The following is a 26,051-nucleotide window of genomic DNA, read 5'->3' as shown; positions in this document are numbered from 1 at the left end:
CTGAACTATGGCCTTTACCAAAAGCATTCAAAAGGACACAAACACAATTTGATTTGATATATTGATAGGCCACTTCTCATAGTAATATAGTCTCTTGAGTATTCCATGACAAATAAGTGAATACAATAGCATCAACCATTCCAAATACTAAAAAAAACCCACACATCAAGAATAAAAGAAACATCCATCCCAGACATTTAAAATGAAGACCTAAAGTGTTGTGGTTAGATAAAGCTCAATTGGAAATGAGATGTATTGTTCAATCTAATTAAGGATTAGAAATATTTTCAGCTCAGGGACCTCATTCACTTCTAGGCAGGGGCACCAAGTAGGGGAGGGGACAACCTCCCCTATTTTAAATGAAGGGGCTGGGCTCCTCAAAGTTCCATGGCAGCCATGCGCAAAAGCCACAGGGTATGCTCTGTGTCATGCACGCACACTACAGAGTGTCTGCACGCCCTGTGGCATGTGTACATGATGTTAGCACACCCCACGGCATGACTGTGGCATGTGTGCATGTCCTACAGTGTGCTGGCATCACTAGTACACACCGTGGGTGGTGCTGATGTTGCACACACACACACAGTGTGCTGATGTCACGGGGCAAGGCGGCATGGCAGCACACATGCTTCTAGGCAACCTCTGGAGCCCACATGCCAGTAATGAGTGGGGCTAGAGGCAAAGGTGTGCTGTGCAATGAATGTTACTTCTCACACATCCCTCTTTAACCTTGAGGTTTAAGCAAGAGTCAGTATCAAAGTTCAGGGTCACATTTCACCCAAGCAAATTACGCTCAAGGAGGGCACAGAGCAGGACTGGTGAGGGATATGGCCTGGGCAAAAAGGGTGTATACCTGGGAATAGTCAAGGGCCAAATAGAGAAGATTTTGTGAGAAACCTCTCTATTTGTGAGATGGGACCTTGGTTTTTTTCTGTCTCTTTTCTATATTTTAATGTTTGTTTTTTATTTCAATGCAGTATGACTCAATAAAAATTAAAAAAGTAAAACTGGCAGGTAAGTCCTCCCCCCCCCCCAAAAAAAAACCCCAAACCATATAAAAATGAGGGTTTTTTAATTTTTTTAAAAAAGATCTTAAATCACCAACTTTATGATCACCCAGGAATCATATCTGTAAAAGTTCAAGAGCATCTACACGTGTGGGTTCAAAGTCTAACCTACTGATGCTTCACAATGATTAAAATTTCAAAGTTGCAAATTTGTCAGGCTTTGGAAAGATATGTAAATTTGCATTACAATGTCCCATAGAAAGGAACAAAGAGATGGAGAGAAAATGACACAGAAGCTGAAATCTGCAATGCAAATACAAAGAGCACAAATAGAAATCACCGAACTCTTTCAGGAAGTCTCTGGAAGCTTAAATATATATTCTTACTTTCAAAAATTGTGTTGATTTTTTTCAGACACGAATCTCGCTCTAATGGAACTTTGCCATTTTTAGTAAACATGACAAGCACTCGCTTCTCTGTCGACTCAGAAATTACTAAGCTTTTGTACCTATGAATAGGTGGCTGTAAATCAGCATATTCACAATTTGCCAATCACGCATCCTGTATCATTTTAGCCATTTCAAATTCAGCTGGCAAAATGATACTAGCCCAGAGCATTTGTCAACCTAGTTCTCTGAACAACAAATTCAAAATCCATTCTGCTTTCTCTCTCTCTCTCTCTCTCTCTCTCTCTCTCTCTCTCTCTGTGTGTGTGTGTGTGCGCTATTTTTATTTTGAAATTAAAATCAAATGACAAATATGTAAATGCTATGGCATGAGGTAGTTGGTGACTATGGCACTGTGGCACTTCAGACCTCTCTATGTGGCTATGAGGACTCTCTAAGACCATACCCATTTCTCTATGCCACATCCCTTACTGGTTCCACTCTGCCCCTTTCATAAGTGCTTTTGCCTGGTTAAAATAGGAGCTTGTACTGTGATTACCTCTGGGGAGGATACAGATATACAGTATGTCTGCATGTGTGTGTGTGTGCATGTGTACATACAGAAACTTCTGACTTAGGCAAAGGTAGAATGGAGGCAATTGTAAGGTAAAGATAAGGTAAAGGACCGCTGGATGGTTAAATCCAGTCAAAGGTGGCTATGGGGTGCGGCGCTCATCTTGCTTCAGTCTGAGGCAGTCAGCGTTTATTCACAGACAGCTTTTGGCGTCATGTGGCCAGCATGACTAAACCGCTTCTGGTGCAATGGAACACCATGACGGAATCCAGAGTGCATGGAAACACTGTTTACTTTCCTGCCACAGCAGTGCCTACTTATTTACTCTCACTGGTGTGATTTTGAACTGCTAGGTTGGCAGAAGCTGGGACAGAGCAACAGGAGCTCACCCTGTCATGTGGATTCGAACCGCCGACCTTCCAATCAGCAAGCTCAAGGGCTCAGTGGTTTAGACCACAGCGCCACCCACTCCCTTAGGCAATTGTACAGCAGTAAGGGTCACATCTGTTTCTCTGCCCCCTTTAGCCTCTGACCTCACTCACTACTGGAATGCAGCCCTTGAATGGTTGTCCATGAAGAAATGCTGCTCTTAGATTGAAAATGGTCCCACACCCCCAGTATCAACCCAGATAGTGTTTATAAGAGAATCATGTTTCGGCCCAAGGGAGCCTGAAGCATCTCTGAGGCCTTCAATGGAGTATGGTGGAGCAAAAAATGACTTCTGAAAAATCTCCACATTATTTAGCCACTAAGCTACACCTGTGCTCCAGCTAAGGTGAATAAGGATGAGAAAGTGAAGGAATACAGATCAGAGGTTGTGCAGTGTTAACAGTTAAAAGAAATGAAAACTATTCTCTTTCTTGCAAATATCTGAAAGACCATGTGGGATAGCATAAACATTAGGAAGAACCTTCTGATAGTAAGGGTATGAAATCCAAGAGAGCTCCTGCCAGTCAGTGTATTGAGCTAGATGAACCAATGGACTGACTCAGTATAAGTCAACTTCTTATGCTCCTATATATGAGTTACTGGGAAACAGGACATGGGATACTTCCATCCTAACCAATGCCTTCCATACTTTCACAGCACAATATGTTAGAACTCATTTGTTCAATGCCAAAATCCACAAACTCAGTCTTTCAGTTGCCATTTACCTTTCTCAGTCTAATAATGCCTTCTTGAGTCTGGGAGTCCGAAGTGATTTCAAATATATCCACTCCATCTCCTTCGATAACGTCATAGGATGACCTAGCATTCTCACCAATATCCAGGTCATTTGCTTTCACCCTTCCTATTGGTTCACCAATACTAATGTCTTCCAATACTGAAAAATGATACAAACCTGGGAGAAAGAGAGAAGAAGAGAGGTGAATAAAAACAAACAAACAACTGGACATTAAATTGGGCAACAGTCTCTTTTCCTCCTGTTTTGGGAGAGAAGCCCATCTGAAATCCTGGAGAGCAAATGCCAGTCAGTGTAGACAGTAAGTATCTCAGTAGATCAATGACCTGACACAATAAAAGACATATTTCTATGTTCCTATGCATTTGACACATGTATTTATGGGATTGCTGTCCATTCCTGTAACACCCTCTTACAAAATTTTACTGGGTTTGGTACATTTCTATGGTTTATCTATGTCAGGAATATCAGGGCTTAATCCAAAGGTTGTCATCTAGCCTATTTACTGTGAACAATAGGTGGCCAAGCCTTAGAGTCTTCTTCAGTGACAAGGGAGGGTAGATAAAGGTGTGAGATGTCAGTCTCTGTGCTTTGTAGACAATATGATGCCTCTGGATTGGCCAGGTCTGGTAGAAGCAGGTTTTCTGTCTTTGCCTGATTGGAAAAGCAGAGCTTCTTATGGCCCTAGAGTCGGGCTCTGGAGCTTCCTCCCAATGCTAATAGCTGTTTCTGAGAAGGGTTTTTAATCAGGTCCACAACAGTGCAGGAACCAATTAAGTTCTCCCTCCCTCCCTGCAGTGATCCTATAATTAGAAAATCTGACATACCTAACTCTATTTGCATTTTTAAACCTGCACCCTACACGTTAATTGCATTTAACTTCATATATTCTTAAAAGAGGGGAAGTTATATATTGAAAAGCAAAAAATGACAAACTGAACACTTCACCCCTTTTTACCCAACCCTAAAACACAGTTCATATCTAAATAATTAGTTTGTATACACACTGAAGTGGAGAAATTCCAAAAGTTTCTGATATCAATACAAAGGTAGATGGTAAAATAATAATATATTATGCCATTTATCCAGCACATGAACCAAGACTCTACTGGACACACTGCAACTGCCATTGAGTAATGTCACTTCATATATACTTTGGCCCTAATAAAGTGTTCTTCAAGCTTGGGTTCATACATGTGGAATGCACATCATCCAGCCCAATGGTCAAGGATGATGGGAGATGTAGTCCTGTCACATCTGAAGACGCAAGGTTGAAGAGCAGTGCCCTAAAAGGTATTGTAATAAAAGATCACTAAGTGCATACAACAAATTCAATAATCAACAGAATAACTAAAGTGGCTAGCAAACAGAGGTCAGCAGAGAAACTATGTATAGCTGAATAATAATAAGAAGAATGTGGTCTTTAGAGCAGGTATGGGGAACCTTTGGCCCTCCAGATGTTACTGAACTACAACTGTCATAAGCCGCAGCAAGCATGGTCAATAGCTCAGGATTATGGGAGTTGTAGTTTAGCAATATCTGGAGGGCCAAAGATATCCCACACCTGTTTTACACTTTGGAACTCCCTCCCGTGACATATCAGATGGGCACCATCTTTACTGTACTTTCTGCACCTACTGCAGACACCTATTTTTCAACAAACCTTTTAGATTGCTATTTTAAGTTTAGTCTGTAGCTATACTGGATTTGAAATTGTTTTTATATGTGAAATTGCTTTAAAGATGTATATAAATTGTTTGTGTGTGTGTCCAATTGCGTGAGTGTAGCACTCTGAGAGGTTTCCTAAGATATGAATCTTACATGAAATATGATAAATAAATAAACAGTACAATTTTATAATTAGAATCTGATTGTGGTCTTTCAGAATACATATTCTCTGATCAAAATGTTTCCTTAATTACGGTATGCTTAACTTCTAGTTATCTGGTTGTTATATGGGTGCTTCTACACTTTTGGTTCATAATAATAGAATTATATGTTTTCCGTTTTTGTTTCAAAAACTCAGTAATATAAAAAGTAAGGAGATGCTAAAATCTTGGGGAAAATTCCATGAGGGGAATTTCAGAAGCATCCTTTAATAGAGCTTTCATAAAGCTTGCAAAAATGTCTTGGGGTTGTTTTTGCACATTCCTAATTCAAATCCTAGGAAGTCACCCTTAACTGGCTTAAATTGGGTTCCAACAGAGTATTTTACATTACATCTCAGATTTCTCATTACTTAGGGAAAGAATCAAATTGCTCATTCTAATGACATCTCTCTCTGACTTTTAGTAATGATCTGGAAGCCAGCAAAGCATGGCTAACCTCTGGCTCCTGAGCACATCTACAGACGGTCTAATTATGCATGCTTCTTGGTAATTCACTTGTTTCAGCCATGGCTAAGAGGTGAAATTATCAGTTTCAGGACTACTTATCACTGAAACCAATCAGACAAAATCCATGCATACCTGATGAGTCAGAGAGTCTTAAATAGGGGCAATGGGAGCTGTAGTCTTCATTTTTATTTTCATTTTACTCCTTCAGGGGCAGAATGTGTTGGTGTCATGTTATAGCGTAATTGTGGTAACTATTTGCATAGATTATGGTCAGCTATGAACCTGTGAATGATTACAAAGTTTGTGTGCTTAGAATGAATATTTTTTTTAGGAAAATGAGTTTAGCATGCGCAGCTTACAAATGTAAAAAAAAGAGGGTCCATTATCCAGGAGCTGACAGTCTGCTTACTAATCAGTTATGCTCTATTCTAGCTATAGAAACTGCTCTGAGAAGGGAGATTTTCTGGAAGTGCTTTCTCCTTCTCCTTCTCTTCTTCTAATGGGTTAGAAGAAAGTTGGAGTAGCTGAGAGTGTTTCCATTTCTGAATGAGGAATGTAAGAAACAAGTGAGTGTGATCCATATCTAAAATGACAGAGGGAGAGAATTACATCCTAGAAGGAATAATGGACTCAGAAATCTGCAGGCAACAATCTTGTGCCCATTACTGAATCAGTGAGCACAACACTCAGAACGGGTTCATAATTTTCCCAGCCTTGCTTTAATTTTGGGAGATACATGGGCATCAGAGGGAAGGGTCTTAGTTGCACAGTATCTGCTTTGCATGCAGTAGATTGCCAACATCTCCAAGTAGGGCTGGGACTGTCCCCCATCTGAAACCCCAGAAAGTCACTGCAGATGACACTTAGCTAGATGGATAAATGGTCTTTCTCAATCCAAAACAGCTTCCATGTTCCTAACTGGAAAGCAAGACATCAAGGATCCAGCCATTTAGGATCATTTCAGTGTGCTGCTATGGGATTTAGTTAGAGACCCCTCTGATTAACATTTCACCTTGGAATTATAATTCACAACCTGCTGGTATCCCTATACATGCATACATGTGCATGTGCACACAAACATGTAAGAGATAAGAAGAAGAAGAAGAAGAAGAAGAAGAAGAAGAAGAAGAAGAAGAAGAAGAAGAAGAAGTTTTATTTGTATCCCGCCCTCCCTGACCGAAACCGGGCTCAGGGCTGCTAACATCAAATATATAACATTGGTATAAAATCAAACAATAATTAAATTACCTCCTAAAAACAAGTCAGGATCAAATTAAAATCTAATTAGATGGCTTTCCACAGGATTAGGGTTGGGAACAGTAAATGCTCATCAGGCCCAACTGTTTACTCTGTTCTTATATGGGCCTGTGAGAATGCTGGGAGGCCTCTTTCATACTAGTTCTTATACAGAAAGAGAAGGGGAGTCAGTCTGAGCCCTGACCAAAGGCCTGGCGAAACAACTTCATCTTGCAGGCCTTGCATAAAGATGTCAAATTCTGCAGGGCCCTGATCTCTTGTGGCAGAGCATTCCACCAGGCGAGGCAAGCCTAATCTCCCTGATGTTATTATTTGCAGACCGTAAGGTCCTCAGTGGGGCATACCAGGAGAGGCGGTCCTGTAGGTACGAGGGTCCTAGAGTTAGAGGGTTCTAACTCTCAGATAATATCCATGGGCTGTCTATGTATGTCAACAAACCTACTAGCCAAGACATTATATTTTGCGTAACTTAAGATGGTGGGCATTCAGTGTAGATGAGGGATGAGCTTGGCTCCCTCAAAAGCACCTAGGGGCCTAGCAAGGAGGAAATTAGTAAGAAGTCAGTTCAGTAAGAGGTCTATCAAATCCCTTGGGTCCATTGGCCACAGCCCAGCCTGACTGAACACTGACACTGGGCCTGAGTTCTTGGCTTGAAAAATAATTAAAATGCATTTGAAATGCATGTTTTGAAAGAAAATGCATTTATAATACGCATTTCAATATACATCTCTATGTGGAATATTTAAACGAAAAATTCTAACACTTTACTGTGGAAACAGGATGGGTGAACTTTTGGGCTGGGGTTTGAAGAATGGCACAAACAAGAAACAGATTTACATACATCTGCTTGATGAATTTTTTTTGATGAGCATATGCTCTTCTGTTTGAGTTGGAACATTTTTAATTGTTCTACTGTTTATAATTATAACTGTTCTAAATGTACACGATCAGGGCATGACACTTTCTGAAAAACTAGAAAGTAAAAAATCTTAATAAACTTTTATAGTGGCTTGCAGGCCAGCACACAAACCAAGACACTACTGGACAAACTGTACCTTCTACATTCCATAATGCAGTGGTACCTTGGCTTACATATGCATCAGGTTACTTACGCTTCAGGTTACAGACTCCACTAAGCCAGAGATAGTACCTCGGGTTAAGAACTTTGCTTCAGGATGAGAACAGAAATTGTGCTCCGGCAGCACGGCGGCAGCAGGAGGCCCCATTAGCTAAAGTGGTGCTTCAGGTTAAGAACAGTTTCAGGTTAAGAACGGACCTCCGGAATGAATTCAGTACTTAACCTGAGGTACCACTGTATAGCTTTGTGTTAACATTATCCTTTGTATTGATATTAGTAACTTTCAGGTTCTCTTCACTTCTGTGCTTGTATAAACTTTATTGTTGTTGTTTACATCCTTTGAATTGTGGGAAAGAGGGGGAATGTTCAGTTTGTATTTCCCCCCCCCAATATATTTTAATAACAATAATTTTAAATGCATCCTTTGTTTCTATAAGTGCATTTTATATAGTTCTAAGCTGCCCTGGGACCTTTATAGTGAAGGGCGAATAAGATATAAGAAATAAATAAATATGTGTAGGGAAGCAAAGAGAAAACAACTAGATGCAACTTTTCATACTGTCAGAAAAGGTCAAAGCAAGCCTGACATACTCCTTTTTTTGTAAATCTCCTTGAAGGTAATTTGCCCTTTGGGATAACTCAAAAAAATTACACCCTGCAAGGCCATTTGGAGCCTTAAAATACAATTGATTTCTTCATAGTTCTCCCTCCCTCTACTTTGTACTCTGTGGCCATTATGCCTTTTCTTTGGTGCTTACTGCAGAAAACTAACATATTATGGACCACAAAACAGAACATCAGTTTCCTCTGTAATTTATTCTTTGTTATGCATTTTTAAGGATGAAGCATAAATAAATATGGCACTAATTGACAAACCCTGAAATCATTTATAAGAAAGTGTGTGAGCAATTGAATGATGTGGTAACAATTCATACAAGAATCCACATGTAACACAGAGGTCTTAAATTGTTTAAGTGGGCATTTTCTTAATGCAATCAAAAGAGGCATTGTAAATCACATGCATGTAACCCATTGTTTTGAAAAAGGAAAAGATTTAGACCAAGGAATTTAATGACAAAGGTCAGTCACATTTTAAGTAAATGACAACCTAATAAGACCCTATTACCTGCAAACAAAGTTCTTGTCTAGTCCAGCATTCTGTCCTCACAATGGCCCCAGACTGGCAGTTACAGTCCAAAACATCTGGAGGGCACAAAGTTGGTGAAGGCTGATCCAAGGCATCCATCAGGTGTGTGCTTGTGGCAGATCAACACCTGGTTTATTTGGGGCCAGGGATTTGGCACCCATAAACCGCCCGGGGTGACCTTTCTCCCCCATCCTTTCTGTTTTTGACTTGTCCTTTAAAAGCATGGACATCAGCATCTATTGTAAATTTGGAACTAACTTTGAGACCTCTCTCTGAACTACTTCCTCCCCTGCTAAACATCACTGCAGCAGTGTCTAAGGAAGGGTAGGAGGTGTGTTGGCAAACCACTCTCTGAAGCACCTCCTACCCATTTATAAAGGGAGCTAGCATTTGGGTAAGCTCTAAGTAGAGGAGCGGAGTGAACTGTGAAGAGAGAGGTGGGGCATTTTGTGAGGGTATGGGGTTGGGTGAGGTGTAAAGAGATGGGGCTGGCCACGTTGGGGGGAAGTGGGTAGCAAAGGGCTGGGCAGTGCTGAGTAGGAAGGGTTGGTAAGCAAGAAAGGACAGCAGATCCTAGTATTTTTATTTTGGCCCTCAGTAAGTTTCAAATCATCACAGAAGCAACACTGAAGGCTACCTGCTCCATAGTTTAGGCCTTATTGGTTGGCGCAAGGCTGGCAAAACTTTTTCACCACAAGGGCCACATTCCCTTATGAACAGCTTTCCAAAGGCTGTGTGCCATTGGTGGGTGGGGCCAAGGGCAGCAGAGGGTGGAGCAATGAATGTAATTTTTACATTTTATAAAGTAGGCTCGTGAGTACAAGCATTTGCTTGTCTCTTTCTCTCCTTCATCCTGCAGTCAAGAGAAATTATCAAAGCTTAGAATCATAGAACTGTATAGTAGGAAGGGACCACAATGATCATCTAGTCCATCCCCTGCAATGCAGGAATCTTTTGTCCAATGTGGGGCTCAAATCCATGAAAGTGAGATTAAGAGTCTCATGCTCTATCAGCTGAACTCTACCAACTGTGCTATCCACTGACATATTCTAGCCAGGCAAAAACACTCATTTACCCCTGAGTTAGCCTGAGGTCATAATCATGACAATGTGTGAATGATTCCTCCCTCTCTTTAATCTTCTGAAAATAGCAGGTAGGTGAAGGTGGGAATTTGGATCAGGAATATGGCAACTGAGTGAGGGGTTAACCATTTTGACAATAACAATTAACAACACCCTAACCCAACCCTTTTTGGGCTGATATATATATATATCCATACAATTAACATATAGGGAAACAGTACAGTGGAAAGTGGTAACTACTCCATTATATGCCTCACAGTCTCAATCTGAACTGTTTCACACTGTGGCAATTTGTAAAATTTTAACAAGACTGGAGATAAATTCAGAAATCTGGCATTGCTTCTTGTTTGCTATTGAGCTTGTCTAGAGTTTGCAAAGGACCCTGTCCAGGGTCCTGATGCTTGTCTATCATAAGTTTCATTGCATTTCTAAGACTGCAGGTGCTCTGTAGGTGTCCTTCCTTCACGGGGCATTGAATCCTTTGCACTCTTAGTCATGAAAAGGAGACTTGTAAGGAAGTCAGGTCTATTGAATGCAGTGTGTTTTACTTCTAGGGTAAACATTTAAGAATCAGCTGTAAGTGCACAAATGCAAGATCAGTTAATGAAGGTGCGTTATGGCTTGGATTTTGATTATTTTTGCAATGTTTGCATATGGGGTGGTTAAATCAAGGCAAAAGGGTGCATTATTTCACAGTGAATGCTTATGAGAAAGGGTGTGTGTGCGCACGCCTGCGCGTGTGTCCCAATCCAGATCAGTGATTGGGAGTACATAAGGAGCGAGTGTAGTTATTCCAATTGACTTAACACAAGGCTAAGATATTGTCTGTGAGGCATAAGCTTATTTTAATATACTTGAGCTTTACACAGCAGTCAGCTGTTCTTGTGAACAAAATCTTATCTGTAAAGTGTTGGGATTTTTTAAAAAAATCCAAAATATGTCTCATGTGGGACCCCTTAAATTATTTCTAAGCAAAACCTGTAGGTATGAAAGTTCATTGTTCTTAGTTCTAAGGCTCAGGGGTGTCATATTAGTTCACAATCCAGCCATAAATGCATGCTTCTATTCTGCCTGGAACCAATAAACATATGTAACATACTATCTTGGTTCATTATAATTTATTGTGAATGTGTCATGTTCTACATCTTATGAATTTTGATAACCTTCCATACCAGTTAGATTCCACCACAGTTGTTAAAAATAATAATATTCTTCTTATTTCCCAAGCAAATGTTCTTAGCAATGTTGCCCTTATAGCAGGTATCAACAATGGAGGGATTGCACAGAGTTGCTGATACAGTTAATCTGTCCTGCTAGCCAGAACTTCTAAGATCAGTCACTTGATAAATCCAGGCTATCAACATTATCCAGTTCCAATATTTGGCAAGGGCCTGTAACCTTTTGGAGCTTTTGGGTATCTATGAAAGTTTTCAGCCACAAAACACTGATTTCCCAGAAAAACTCAGCCCCCTTCCTACAAAAACAGACAAGAATCTTCCCATGCACACCACAAACAAAATGACAGACAAAAAAAGCAGGTTAACAGCACCCCACAAAAGAGACAGCTCCAGAGCAAACAACTAATCCATAGCTTATTGGTGCTTGTTTTTTGTTCAAATCAGAAGATCAGGGGGCTTTGGTGGCCAGTAACAAATAATTAGAGAGGTGAGAGTAAGAGACTTTGCTTGTCCTTCACACACACCCCAACCAAGAGCAGGAATATTCCCCATCACCTCTCCTGGAATTAAAGCTCTTTGCAGAGCATCACATTAGCCACACAGTGAAGGATTGCTCCCTCCTCTCAATTGCTGTTGTGCAGAGACAGCAAGGGGAAGAAGGTATCAGGCAGGAAGGAGGCTGTCAGTTAGGCAGAAAGTTGGGCATACCTTTTTCTGAAAGATGCAGCCAGCAATCACAGGTAGGTTTCAGCTCCTTAATTGGGTTTTCCCATTTTGCCTGCCTAACTTTCCGGCCTGATGCCCCACTCCCTGGGCAATCCAATCCAGCCTGTAGTGATCTGTGCCTGTCTGAACATGACTTCTCCAATCCCCAAGTCTCTCCAAATAAGAATAGTTCGGCTCAGGCCTCAGCCAAATCCAGTGCACAACCCTAATGAGAACATTAAAAAGCAAAAACACAACTGGCTGCAACAGGCTATCCTTTCCCTTATTTAGTTGTACCTTCAAGATGCTATTGTTATTGGGCATCGTTCTCCACCAAAATTGTTCTCCACTTAAAACCAGTTCAATGTCTACTTTGTCACAGCTTATTCCTTATGGTTCTTCCTTACACTGTGGATCAAGTATGAACTTATTTCAGAGTATTCAGCAAAACTGACAGTACTGTAACTATCTGTGATGCAATTATAAAAGCTTGAGTAACTGACAACAGTGGACCTCCAGTTACATATTTAGAACTACTCTATGCCACACATCTTCTAAGAAATGTCTCTCCACATTATGGTGATTTACATCACCCAAGTACTCTCTTCTATGGATTTTTGCATCATTAAGGAACATGTCACCTTCTATTGGATTCCGCTATCGCACAGAGCACATGCAACACAATCAGATGCAGAACAACTCTTTCATTTCATCACATAATATAATGAGTAGGAGGATGGCTTCAAATACATAGTAAGTGTGAAATCTGTCCCGATGCATATTTCGACTGTTTTATCCATTGGCATTGTGTGACATCCACAAAAGCTGTTTTTGTTCTTGCAGTGCAGATCTGACTCTACTTTGCATTGTAAGTGGTTATGATTCACAGTCCTGTAAGTGATTATGATTTGCAAGTGGCTTAACTGGGTTTCAGTCTGCTCTTTCTCTTTATATTGACTTGATTATAATAATGTTTTTTTTTTAAAAATAATCCCAAAGATGACGATCTATTTCTTGGGGCAGTAATGAAATGGATGCTTGTCACTATACTGAACTTCAGTTCATATACGGCTGAATTCTGAATGATGGGTGAGCCAAATGGCCACAGCACTAAGATTTCCCATGGACATCTGGTTGGCCACTATGAAGACAGGATTTGGGACTATATGGGCCTTTGACCTTATCCAACATGATTCTTCCTACATTCTTACCAAGTGGCATTATAACCCCACAGGGAGAATGAGGGCTCCATTCCCATGGCTAACTCAGCATAATGAGTTTTCTTCTTCCTGCACTTTCTAGTGGCTGTAAAGACATAATTGTAAACATGACCAGAAGCTACAGAAAATACAGGTTATGATTTGAAATGACCATTTTGTGCCTCCTGGCCATTTTAATTTATGGGTGTTTCTAGAATCCTGCTTATCCTAAGTTCCCCCCTGTGTTTCATATTGTCTGGTCTTGCTTCTGAGATGGGACAGGAGCATAAGGAATGTTCCACTGTTCTGTTCATTTTGGATTGCAAACACAATGCTGTGCATTTTTTTAGAAATTTCAGTTCACTCTCTTCCTACACTTGTGCTAAAAAACAATCTGGATTTGACGGTACACATGACTATATCAAGTGCTTGACTAATACATATGTGAACTCACATGCATTGACACAGCTGCTTGCTGCTACCAACAAGTAAGCTGGAGGAGGCTAGGTAAAGTAGGAGAGGTCCCATCAAAGGATCTAACCCAGAACATGCCTTGAATACAACAGCAGTTGTTGGGTGTTTTGCCTTTTCATCCATGGCTGACTCAGTTCCCTCAGCCACTGTTACAAGGCAGGTCTAGCCCATTCTTTCTCCTCATTGTTCCAGGGTTTTTGTTTCAATGGCAATCCAGAGTGAGTGCAGGAAGCAGTGTTGTTATTTTTTACTCAGAATTGGCTTTGTGATTTAGATCAGACTTTGTCTGCAGGATAATAACTGAAGGCAAATCTGAATGAGAGCATTGTATCCTTGCCAGTACTATGATGCTAAACCATGCAAAGAAAGAAAACAATGGCACTGAGCAGAAGTGGGAGCACATTCACCATTGCTAGCAAGGCAAGGAACAGGCAGACTCAAAAGGAAGAAAAAAGTTATAGTGACCTTCCCCATACACACTAGGGCTGTGCACCCCTGCCAACCAAACGTTTAAAAAACAGTTAAGCATGCTGGAGAGAGGGGAAGGAGACACTGCATCCAATCCGCCCCCATGTTTAACCAGGATTTTAGAAACCCAATTAAATCCACAATTAGAAGTGGGGTGACAGAAGGAGATGTGTGCCTCTTGCCCCCTTCTTGGCAGCACTGCAGCCAGCAGGATTGTATACTCCACTCATCAGCTGGTAAGTGGAGGTTTCAATCTTGCCAGTTGCTTCTTTCCTTCTGTGTGCACATGCTAGTGAAATGGATCCCAGCAGTTAGCAGGATGATACTTTGCACTCGCTAGTTGGTCAGAGGAGAGTGCAATCCTGTTGGGGTCTGCTTCCCCAGCTTGTTCCCTGTGGGAAGGAGCTAGAGAAGTAGGCCTCTGTAACTATCAGGATTGAACCCTCCACTGGGAACAAGGGCACATAGCCAAAGCATACTGTGGGTCTCTTTGAGGTCTCTCTTGCAACAGTCCTATATTGTTCTTTGCAGAGACTGCCACCTGCCTCTCCTTCTCCCTGCAACCCACGACTCCAAATATTTAGAGTCCCATTTCACTCTGGGTGGGGCAATCTGACCCAGGGCTGTCTTGACATGTTCCAGCAAAATTCTGGATTCACCTGAAATGGCCCTATTCAGTTCACAGTACATACACTTTTGAGCCAAAATCAGTTTTCTGTAGAAAATTCCGACTCAAAACACACCAATCTGTAGCTGTGGCAATATATAATCATGTGACATGATTAATTGGAAGGGGGAGGAGACTGTTGCCACCACTTGTGGGTTAATTGTGGGTCACAGAGTAGAAGAAAAGTGACAGAAAACCACATGCAGTAACTGTGTAATGAGAGGCAGGAATGACAGGCTAATTTTGTGTGAATAAGCCTAAGGCACTACTATTTTATTTCTTTTAAAAACGTTTTATTTTTAAATTGCCATTAACACATTTTCTAAACTAGGAGACCATCTAGATTTGTTACATCTTAATCTCCTATTTTGTTATTTTGTTATTTTGTTTTTAAAGAAAGGCAAAAAGATAAGCTGGCATCTTAGATGGTTGCATTACAAAATTCTATTAGAATACACCTTTATCAAACAAAAATCAATCCTCATTATAATTCCCTCCCCACCACCACACTTTGATGCAGACTACAAAGCACTGCAGAACAGCTCAGCATGATGCCAAATCATTTTAACCTAACCCAGCAAGACATACACTGGAACCATAGCAGTAAATATGGATTTTGAATTAAAGATCAACAATTAACTAGACCTAGACTTATTCACTTTTATTTCTCCCTCTCATCTCCAATTAGTCATTGCTTTATTTCTGTCATCAACTACATATGTCTTTTTTCTTCTTCTTTTACTGGTTGTGTAACTCAATGGCTGCTGAATAATCTGAAATGGCATTGAAAACAGTGGAAAGAACACTGCAGTGTGTATAAATATATGGGATGGAGTCATAAGAAAGCGAGTAAGGAAGAGCTATGGTGTTTCCCAAAATGTAGAATCACCATCGCATGTTTTCTATAGTGCTACATGCAGTATTTATTCCTAGGGTTCCTATAACACAAAGTTTTGCATATAATGGATTCTGGTTCAAGCCTCTATCTGCATAAATCACCTCTAACAATTACTGTGTAGACTTTGTGGCAATCTATTTTGTCTGTGTGTTTGTGTGTGGACCACTGGTTAGAGTCTGTGGCCCCCTCAGATGGTCTGAGACTACAACTCCCATCATCCCTCACCACTGGCTATGCTGGCTAGAGCTGATGGGAGCTGGAGTCCAAGAACACCTAGATTTCATAGAATCATAGAATCATAGAATCATAGAATCATAGAGTTGGAAGAGACCACAAGGGTCATCGAGTCCAACCCCCTGCCAAGCAGGAAACACCATCAGAGCACTCCTGACATATGGTTGTCAAGCCTCTGCTTAAAGACCTCCAAAGAAGGAGACTCCACCACACTCCTTGGCAGCAAATTCCACTGTCGAACAGCTCTTACTGTCAGGAAGTTCTTCCTAATGTTTAGGTGGAATCTTCTTTCTTGTAGTTTGTATCCATTGCTCCGTGTCCGCTTCTCTGGAGCAGCAGAAAACAACCTTTCTCCCTCCTCTATGTGACATCCTTTTATATATTTGAACATGGCTATCATATCACCCCTTAACCTCCTCTTCTCCAGGCTAAACATGCCCAGCTCCCTTAGCCGATCCTCATAAGGCATTGTTTCCAGGCCTTTGACCATTTTGGTTGCCCTCCTCTGTACACGTTCTAGTTTGTCAGTGTCCTTCTTGAACTGTGGTGCCCAGAACTGGACACAGTACTCCAGGTGAGGTCTGACCAGAGCAGAATACAGTGGCACTATAACTTCCCTTGATCTAGATGCTATACTCCTATTGATGCAGCCCAGAATTGCATTGGCTTTTTTAGCTGCCGCGTCACACTGTTGGCTCATGTTAAGTTTGTGGTCAACCAAAACTCCTAGATCCTTTTCACATGTACTGCTCTCAAGCCAGGTGTCACCCATCTTGTATTTGTGCCTCTCATTTTTTTTGCCCAAGTGCAATACTTTACATTTCTCCCTGTTAAAATTCATCTTGTTTGTTTTGGCCCAGTTCTCTAATCTGTCAAGGTCGTTTTGAAGTGTGATCCTGTCTTCTGGGGTGTTAGCCACCCCTCCCAGTTTGGTGTCATCTGCAAATTTGATCAGGATGCCCTTGAGTCCATCATCCAAGTCGTTGATAAAGATGTTGAATAAGACCGGGCCCAAGACAGAACCCTGTGGCACCCCACTAGTCACTCTTCTCCAGGATGAAGTGGAACCATTGATGAGCACCCTTTGGGTCCGGTCAGTCAGCCAGTTACAAATCCACTGAGTGGTAGCATAGTCAAGACCGCATTTTACCAGCTTCTTTACAAGAATATCATGGGGCACCTTGTCAAATGCCTTGCTGAAATCAAGGTAGACTACATCCACTGCGTTCCCTTCATCTACCAGGCTTGTAATTCTGTCAAAAAATGAGATCAGGTTAGTCTGACATGACTTATTTTTCAGAAATCCATGCTGACTATTGGTGATCACAGCATTCCTTTCTAGGTGCTCACAGATTGTTTGCTTAATGATCTGCTCCAGAATCTTCCCTGGTATTGATGTTAGACTGACTGGGCGGTAATTATTTGGGTCCTCTCTTTTCCCCTTTTTGAAAATAGGGACAACATTTGCCCTCCTCCAGTCTGCCGGGACTTCGCCTGTTCTCCAGGAATTCTCAAAGATGATTGCCAGTGGTTCTGAGATCACATCTGCCAGTTCCTTTAATACTCTTGGATGCAGTTCATCTGGCCCTGGAGACTTGAATACATCTAAACTAGCCAAGTATTCTTGTACTATCTCCTTAGTTATTCTGGGCTGTGTTTCCTCTGCTGAATCATTTCCTCCAAATTCTTCAGGTCGGGCATTGTTTTCTTTATCGGAGAACAAACTAGATTTGTTCTAGTAAGGCTTCATCCAAGTCTTCAGTCTGGCTTCATGGTCTATAGCAGACACCCACCATAAGGTCACTTCTGTTTCTCTCTCCTACACATGCTTCCAAAATAATGTGGGCGTAGGGTGTGCAGACTTCAGATTATGCTTTTTTACAAGAACTCCAAGGATTCACCCACCAAAGCCAGGTTAAAAATATACATTTAGACATACACTCAGAATTGAAGAATTCTAAGCTCAGGAATTTGCTATGCAGACATAACTTGATGCAAACTGCTTCAGAAATAATGAGGAACATGGCAGCAGGTATAGAAAGGTGAGCAGTGAACAAATTCAATGGCAGCTGAGAGAATAGAAGCAGGTGTGGAGAAGAGGGGAGCAAATTATAGCATCTGGGAAGAGGTTCTATATGACAATGAGAAGCTTAATATTTAGCTGGTACATGACAGAAGGACAGTGGAAATAAGTCATAATAAGGATGGCCTTTAGACTACCAAGCTCCACAAGGTGGTCTGAAGACTAACCTCATAGGTTCCAGCCTCCTGGAGTATCTAGGAAGCACAGCTCCTGCCACATCCAATGAAAAGGAAGCCAGAAATCCCACTGGCAGGGATGGCATGGACTGTTTTCATTTTCCACCCTGGTCAGAACAGGATGTGGCCACATGCCGTAGCTGCCAGTCACTCACATGCCCTTTCTTAAAGCCAGCCTGCAGACCACTTGTGTATTGTACATACTTAAACAAAAATACTAAACCCATGTGGAATTTTTACAGGAAATGTCTGCCTTGAAACAGGATAGCAGAGATGCATAGGTGAATGCATGTGAAAGGGACATGAACCAGATTGAAACTGATCCATCACTAGCCAATTCCACCCTGTGAGAAAACTAACTTAGCAGCAGATATATTTAACAATCAAACAACCTTCATCTGGTTTCTATTTCTCATATACAACATTTTTATTGCAAACAAGCATTGTCTGTATTAGCATACAAGCAGGACAGTGTTTGAGAGGTACTCTAGGAAAGTCAATATAGTCAACAAGGTAAGCTAGCACCAGAAGCACCACTTACTCTGTGCAAATTTCGGAGGGTTGTCGTTGACATCGGTGAGTGTAATTGTCACAGTGGTGGTTCCAGACAATCCGCCCATGTGCCCACCCATATCTTTTGCTTGGATGACCACCGTGTATTCCTCTTTGGCTTCCCGGTCCATGTTTGAAAGAGCCGTTTTAATAATTGCTGAAAGGAAAGAAAGAGAAGATAAACAATAGAGAGGAAGTTTACAGGGCAACACACAATTGACCAAGAACAGGTTAGGGGTGCTTTTCCTGAGGCTGTATGTGTTTGGGTAAAATGCATTAAATACTTTTATTCAATACCAGCCCTGATCCATCAGGGCTTATGTTCTCAGTATTAACAAAAGATCCCCTCTTGTGCATTCTTCATCCTTCCCTTCTGCATGTTATTTTTTAAACAATACTCATTCTTGCAAAGAAAAACTTTTTTTAAAAATGGAGGACAGGTAGAAAACTGGATGTTCCACAATCTCAGTTGGGTGCAATGCTCCAAAGCAGCAGATTTGCAGTAATCAAAAAGCATTTAGTGTGGGTATGGAAGTGCATGTTTTGCTATTAAGTCTATTAGTTGCTAGGTGATCAATCTATTAGCAGCCAAATTCATAACAGTATAGAAGTTTTTCTTGAGGGGATGTCCCCTACTAATCCAGTTTTTGAATCATTTTTTAAATGAAATCATTTGTCTGTGAAAAGAGAGCAAGAAGTTCAAGTTATGGAATCATCTTAGTAATAAGTGAAGCGTTAAGAGTGTCAAGGGGAATTCAATCCACCAGTGCAGTGGGCTTTTAAAATCACTGTGCTCCAGGGGTTTCTTTCTCAGGCATGGGAAGAAGCAGAAGAAGGCGGTGGGGAAACCCCACTTCTATCCAGGAGCTTATCCTCTTGGAGCTCTCAGCTGGATGACTCTGTGTATGTGGAAACATTTACAATTATACACTATTCATGTCTTCTATTAACAATAGTATTATTTGAAAAGTGGCAATTCTCTAACACAGTGAGATCATGCAGCCCATTTCTTTGTATTGGGGCATAGCTGAGAGATATTTAGATTGACATTAGTGAGAAACATAAAAAGCCTTGAAATCCGGAAAGCTGGAACTAACTCAATATAGGCTCTGGGAGTAATTATGTGAACATTTTTTTAAAAAAAAACCTAGTGATAACTACAATCCTGTAGTGGTTGAGGAAGAAGAGGAAGAGGGAAATAAGGGAAATAAGAGTATGCTGGATCAGACCAATGCCCCATCTAGCCCAGCATCCTGTTCTCACATTGACCAATCAGATGCCTGTGGGAAGCCCTCAAGGAGGAACTGAGCACAAGAGCTCTCTCTCCTCTGGTGGTCCCCAGCAACCAGTTGTGGAGGCAGAGCATAGTAGTCATGGCTAGTAGCCATTGATAGCCTTATCCCAGGCTTCCTCGACCTCCAGATATTTTGAGACTACAATTCCCATCATCCCTCACCACTGGTCCTGCTAGCTAGGGATCATGGGAGTTGTAGGCCAAAAACATCTAGAGGGCCGAGGTTGAGGAAGCCTGCCTTATTCCATGGATTTTATTTAAATGGCTTCTTTTTAAAAGTCATCTAGGTTGGAAGCAATCACTACCTCTTGCGTGAGTGATTTCCATAGTTTAACTATGCTCTGTGTGAAGGAAGAGGATGGCAAAATTTGGTAGGTTCAGATCCAGTAGCAGGTTTTAGGGGTTTGGCAATGCTTGGCTGAAAGAAGAACAGAGCATGTGAAGTTCTCAAATTCTTCTTCAGCTCAGCTTAAAATCCAAGCTGGGGAAGATATGATAGTTTATGCCCTCCTTTGAAAGGCTGCTCTTGGGAAAACTTGAAGGAGAGTCCACTCTTCTCAGAGGAACTTATTGCCACCCTCAATGGTCCCATTTGGAGTCAGTTTTGCTCCACCCCATCAATTTCCTGGGGGCATTCTTTCTAATCACTCCTCTAGGTAAAGCAGGTGACGATAGATAGATAGATGATAGATAGACAGATGAAAGATAGATAGATGATAGATAGATGGATATATAGATAGATATAGATGGATGGATTTGCTCAGAATTAACTGAAATATTTTCTAACTTGTGGAGGTGGGGTGCAGAGATGCCCCCGCTAATTTTCAACACAATGGCATGTGAGCCACTGCAGTTCACCCATCTTCAGTGAGAGAGATATCAACATCTGGAAGTTTTCCTTGTATTGCTGTGTACTTCCATTGTTGTGTGCAGAATGACAGAGAGCTTTGTGGAAGGACAGGTCTCTCCCCTCTTCCAACAAACTATTCAGGCTGCTGTGAGTGGCAAGAAACCAGGGATCACAAAAGTGGTGCTTGTGGGCAACTAGGTGCCTTCAGAGACCTTCTCTGGTGTCCACAGGGTACCTTCTTCCCCCACTGAAATTAAGATCGAAAGAAGAATCTTTTTGTAGCCAGTAGAATAGTTCGCATTGTGCAGTTGTTTGCAGGGTGTGTGTGTGTGTGTGTGTGTGTGTGTGTGTGTGGTGTCCACGGCTGTCTTTCCTGTTTGAAAATGTGCCCATTAGACCCCAGACATTTGGCAACCCCTGCAATAAACAACTTAAAACCTTATTTTTGCCTGCTGTTCCATTTCCATGTTTGCTTCCACTGTTGACTCTTCCCCTTTCCCCCATCTAATTCCCCCTTTTTTGAATCCAGTGTTTGCTTTTCGAAATACATCCTTTAAAAAAACCTCAGTCACATAGACCACAAGGGTATATTTTCTCCAATTCAGGTTCTGAGACAGATTGGGCAAATTGCTGAGTATGAATTTAAGAGCTCCTTGAAAAGTAAATCTCATTCTACCACTGTTTTATTTGCTCTTGGGCAATATGACACCAATAGCCATTTTAGGAGAATAATGAGAATAATAAATAGCAACCTTTAAAACAAGACTCTAATGTTAGGGGACAATTTAAGGAGATGTTTAAGTATGGTTTATGGCCAAAATATTTGCTTGTCCATATATGCTTCTCTACCTTTAAACTGCAGGGCTTGGGGGAATATTGAGAAAGGAGTAAATGGCAGTGTGCCACCTCCCTTTCCCTCATCATTTTATTTCATTCTTCCTTTCTCAGATCTTGCTTGGCAACTTGGAGGAGTGGGCGGCTAGCATTCCTTCAATGGTCAGATTTGGTGCTGGATCTAATGCTATAATAAAAGCCTAGGTTTGCATTCAAACCAGCAACTAAGGAGATAGTGCTATTGGGCAAGCAGGAATGTTTGTGCTGATGAAACAATCTACCGTCTCTTCACCCTACATGGGAAGGCTATGGGGCACATGACGGGGAGGAATGGGAGAAAGTCTGTGAGCTTGCACAACTATTCAGTTGAATGCAGAGTTTGGCAATAATTATATTACTTACACCCATAAGATAAATTTTGCCCAGTTCATACTGTTTTTGGGAGGAAAGCTTGGATTCCTCCTCATGGTTTCCCAAATAGGTGACTGTTGCTGTCAAGTCTTGCAGCAACATCTGGTGGATTGCCTGGTAGGCATGAATATATTTCATTTAAATCTTTATATTTCTGTGTTCCTAAATAGGTGTTAATTGCCTGCTGGCAAAATAAAAATAAATTAGCAAGCAATATACAACAGCAACAAAAACCCCATCAGACGATTGAGTGGCATATTAGCACAATAGCACAAATTAAGCCCTTTTATAACAGTGCAATAAAATGAGAATTTCCCTCTTAACTGTGCTTCAACACTAACAATGCTAGAGCTTGGCAAGTGTATTATTAGTGATTAATTATTATTTTATTTTTAAATTTTTGTATTGCACTTTTCACCATCTAGGTCTCAAAGTGGCTTACACCGATAGAAAATATACAAAACTTAAAATACAAATTAAACCTCAAATATTTAAAATTTCAGAAATTTAAATGAAGATCAGCATATTTAATTTTTTTTAATTAGATGTGCATTCACAATACAAATGCCACCTGAAATAAAACTGTTTTAACCAGGTGACGGAAACTCATCAGTGACAGGGCCTATCTGAGTTCTACTGGGAGAGAGCTTCACAGAGTTGGGCCCTCAACAATGAAGGCACCATTTCCTCTACTCCATGGGGGACCAAAATGATTTCAGTGAACAACTTAAGATGTACAGGCTAAGGTAGTTCTTAAGGTATCCTGAGCCTAAGTTATTCACACTAGCACACACACTTGCACACTAGTACAAGAACTTCGTTTTGTTCCCTACTATGGTCACTGCTGGAGGGTTGCATGTTCTGCATCCCTATTCTAGAGCATCTGATGAAGTCCAGGAAGCTACAATCACATAGCTCTTAAAAACACACACACTCGGAAATGTGGAAACTTTGTTCCGATTTAGCTCCTTTTATTTAAAGAGTAATTTTCAGTGTCACCTGTCTGATATAATCAGAGACAAATAGAATTATGTGTATATTCCCATATAACTTTGCACATCATTTACTGCCAACTGAATAAGAGGGTAAATGGAGCAGAGAAAGGGAGATAGACTCTCCTGAAAATTGTATAATGCATCTAACTTTCTGAATATGTTTGATTCAAACTATACTCTATTCGAGAGAGAGAAATGGGCAGCTCATAAATGTACCTAGACATCAATCCCTGTATGAGTCATGGAACAAGAGATTTGCATCAAGGCCACACATTCATTTTAAAAACAAATGATATACAAAATAAGTGAGCTGCTTTTGAATTAATTAATAAAAAAATGAATGAGAATTCAAACAAATGAGTTCCAAATGATAATCCACTCATTTTTCATTCATTTCTCATCTGTTTCATTTGTTGTTGTTGTTGCTGTTGTTTTAATTGGAACCTGGCTTTAATAGCATGTACAGGTCACAGAATGGGATGGAGGGGGAGGGAGGGGGAGAGAGCAGTTAGATTTGTCTATGAAATTGCCTGCAAAAAGGAGACTTTTTCTCTTTCTATCTGAAAGGTCTGTCCCTCAGGATGGTAGCAGAATGCTTGAAAAATGCATCTCAGTATAACAGAAAAGACCAGCAAACTAGCTAGGGATGAGGGAGATATTTCACTCAGTTTCCAGTTAAAGTTGAACCCACTTAATCCACATTTTCCTAGAGTATATGCAAACCAAAACACAACCATCCTGCACTTCTCTGAATTTTGCAATGGAATTCTTCAGCCAAGTAATATATACTTGGGAGCCGCCCAGAGTGGCTGGGGAAACTCAGCCAGATGGGCGGGGTATAAATAATAAATTATTATTAATTATTATTATTATACAAAAATGCATATACCACAATAAAATGTGCATATAAATGCATATATTAGTGAAAATAACATACAAAAAATGCATTATATTAGGCAAGATTGCATACAAAAATGCATATATTAGGATAATTTCATACAAATAATAATAATAATTTCATACAAAAAGTTTTCATGAATTTTCCGTGCTAACTGATATGGAAATATGTAGAACTGAATTTACGATTGAAAAAAAATGAGAAACAAAGAGAAACCAAAGTTGGAAGATACAACACAGGGATCAAAAATCACACAAATAAAAAGGTTGCCCCCCCCCCCCCCCCGTTTACCCTTCCACCCACAAAAAATTGGAATGTCAGAGGAATGTCAAAATTGGTATGTTTGGGAGGAAATAAGACGGTAAATAACAAATAACAAACTAAATATTGATGTATGTAATTTTTATTTCTTAATTATATTTAGTGGTAGTATGGCTGTATTGTTTTTTTGTAACATAAAATCATTCAATAAAAATATTTTTTTAAAAAAATTGGAATGTCAGAAGAGCCTATTAGATCAGGCTGATGACCCATCTAGTCCAGCATTCTGTTCTCACAGTGGCTAACCAAATGCATCATGGGGAACCTGAAAGCTTGTGCTTATCAGCAAGTGGCATTCAGAGTCATACCACCTCCAGCAGTCAAGATAGAACACAGTCATCATGGCTAGTACCTGCCTGTAGCCTTATGCTTCGTGTCTAATCTTATTTTAAAGGCATCCAAGTTGGTGGCCATTGCTACAACTTCTGGGAGTGAATTCCAGGATTTAACTGTGCGCTGCGTGAAGAAGTACTTTCTCTCTCTCCTCCTCCCCCTCCCGTCTCTGAATCTTCCAGCATTCAGCATCATTGGATGCCCACACATTCTAGTCTTATGAGAGAAGGAGAAAACAGTTCTTGATCTGCTTTCTTCACGCCAGGCATAATTTTATACATCTGTAACATGCCACCTCTTACTCACCTTTTCTTGAAACTGAAAAGCACCAACTGTTGTAACCTTTCACTAGAGGGGAGCTGCTTCAACCCCTTGAACATTTTGCTTGCCCTTTTCTGAACCTATTCCAGCTGTACAATATCATTCTTTGAAGTGAGGCAACCACTTCTCTCCCCTTCTTCAATTGTTTCCCCTATGTTAAATTTTAGATTATAAGGTCTTTGATGCCGACACCTGTCCTTTTGTACTCTGTAAAGCATCATGGATCTCTGATGATGCTATATGAATCATAATAAATATTAAACAATAGCGGTGGTATACTGACAGTTATTAGAATGAAACTGAATTATGTTATGCGATAAAGCCTATTTGCAAGGTGGAGGATGAGAAGCAAGATACCAGCTAACTAAGCGGCTTAGTAGAGATTACTGGCAAGTCCGAGTGGTACTCTTTCAGATTTCTAATTAGCCCTCTGCTTGAAACCAAACGCTCTAAAGCATGAGTAGCCAACATGGTGCCCTTTATGATGCTGGACTGCAAACCCCATCAGCCTCAGTGAGCATGATCAATGGTCAAGGATGATCAGATGTGCAGTCCAGCAACATCTGGAGAATATAATGTTGACTACCATTGCTCTAAAATGTATCATATGGGGGAGAATACCATGGGAGGGGGTAAGTAAATTCAAAGTGTTTGACCCTGAACAACAACAGCTTCAGGAAGATGCTATCAGAATGATCAGTAAGAACTTGGAATTTCAGCAACAGTACCCTTGAATACCCACAGCTATTTGTAATTGTCCCTGTAAGTGGCTCCTTAATAAGGAGGTGGGGTAGAATTTGCAAACTACTTAGGATATGATTTTTATATTGTGTTATTCATGCTGGAGTTGTTTTCTTCACTTTTTTTTGTGACCAGGAGGAAATGACTCATCTGCCTTCTTTGTTTGCTAAATACTATACCCATTCCTGGCACAGATTTTTTCTTCTGCAGTAATGTAATCAACACATAGTGATTGCTTTATCACCTTTTAGGACATCACCTTCAACACTCCCCACACACTTACAAGGAGTTACAAAAAGTGTTCCTCCCCCCCCTCTCATTAGCACATCTCAAATATTTGATAGGCAAGCTTATATCTTCCCTTAATCA

At 40.7% G+C, this 26,051-nt stretch overlaps 1 protein-coding gene across 7 annotated transcripts in view; it reads right to left on the bottom strand.

Annotated features, from left to right (window-relative positions):
- The window catches only part of CDH8 (cadherin 8), a 229,095-nt gene that overhangs the window by 74,122 nt on the left and 128,922 nt on the right, over positions 1-26,051 (bottom strand). For all 7 annotated transcript variants that reach the window (XM_083452451.1, XM_083452452.1, XM_083452450.1 and 4 more), the window contains 2 exons: positions 18,674-18,841; positions 3,122-3,309 (listed from right to left, as the gene is read on the bottom strand). In XM_083452451.1, the coding sequence (XP_083308577.1) occupies positions 3,122-3,309; positions 18,674-18,841 (356 nt within the window). The remainder of the gene's footprint in view (positions 1-3,121; positions 3,310-18,673; positions 18,842-26,051) is intronic.

This window comes from Podarcis tiliguerta (assembly GCF_965153285.1).
Source record: "Podarcis tiliguerta genome assembly, chromosome: 8".
Taxonomy (NCBI): domain Eukaryota; kingdom Metazoa; phylum Chordata; class Lepidosauria; order Squamata; family Lacertidae; genus Podarcis; species Podarcis tiliguerta.
This window is presented reverse-complemented; position numbering and strand designations above follow the sequence as displayed.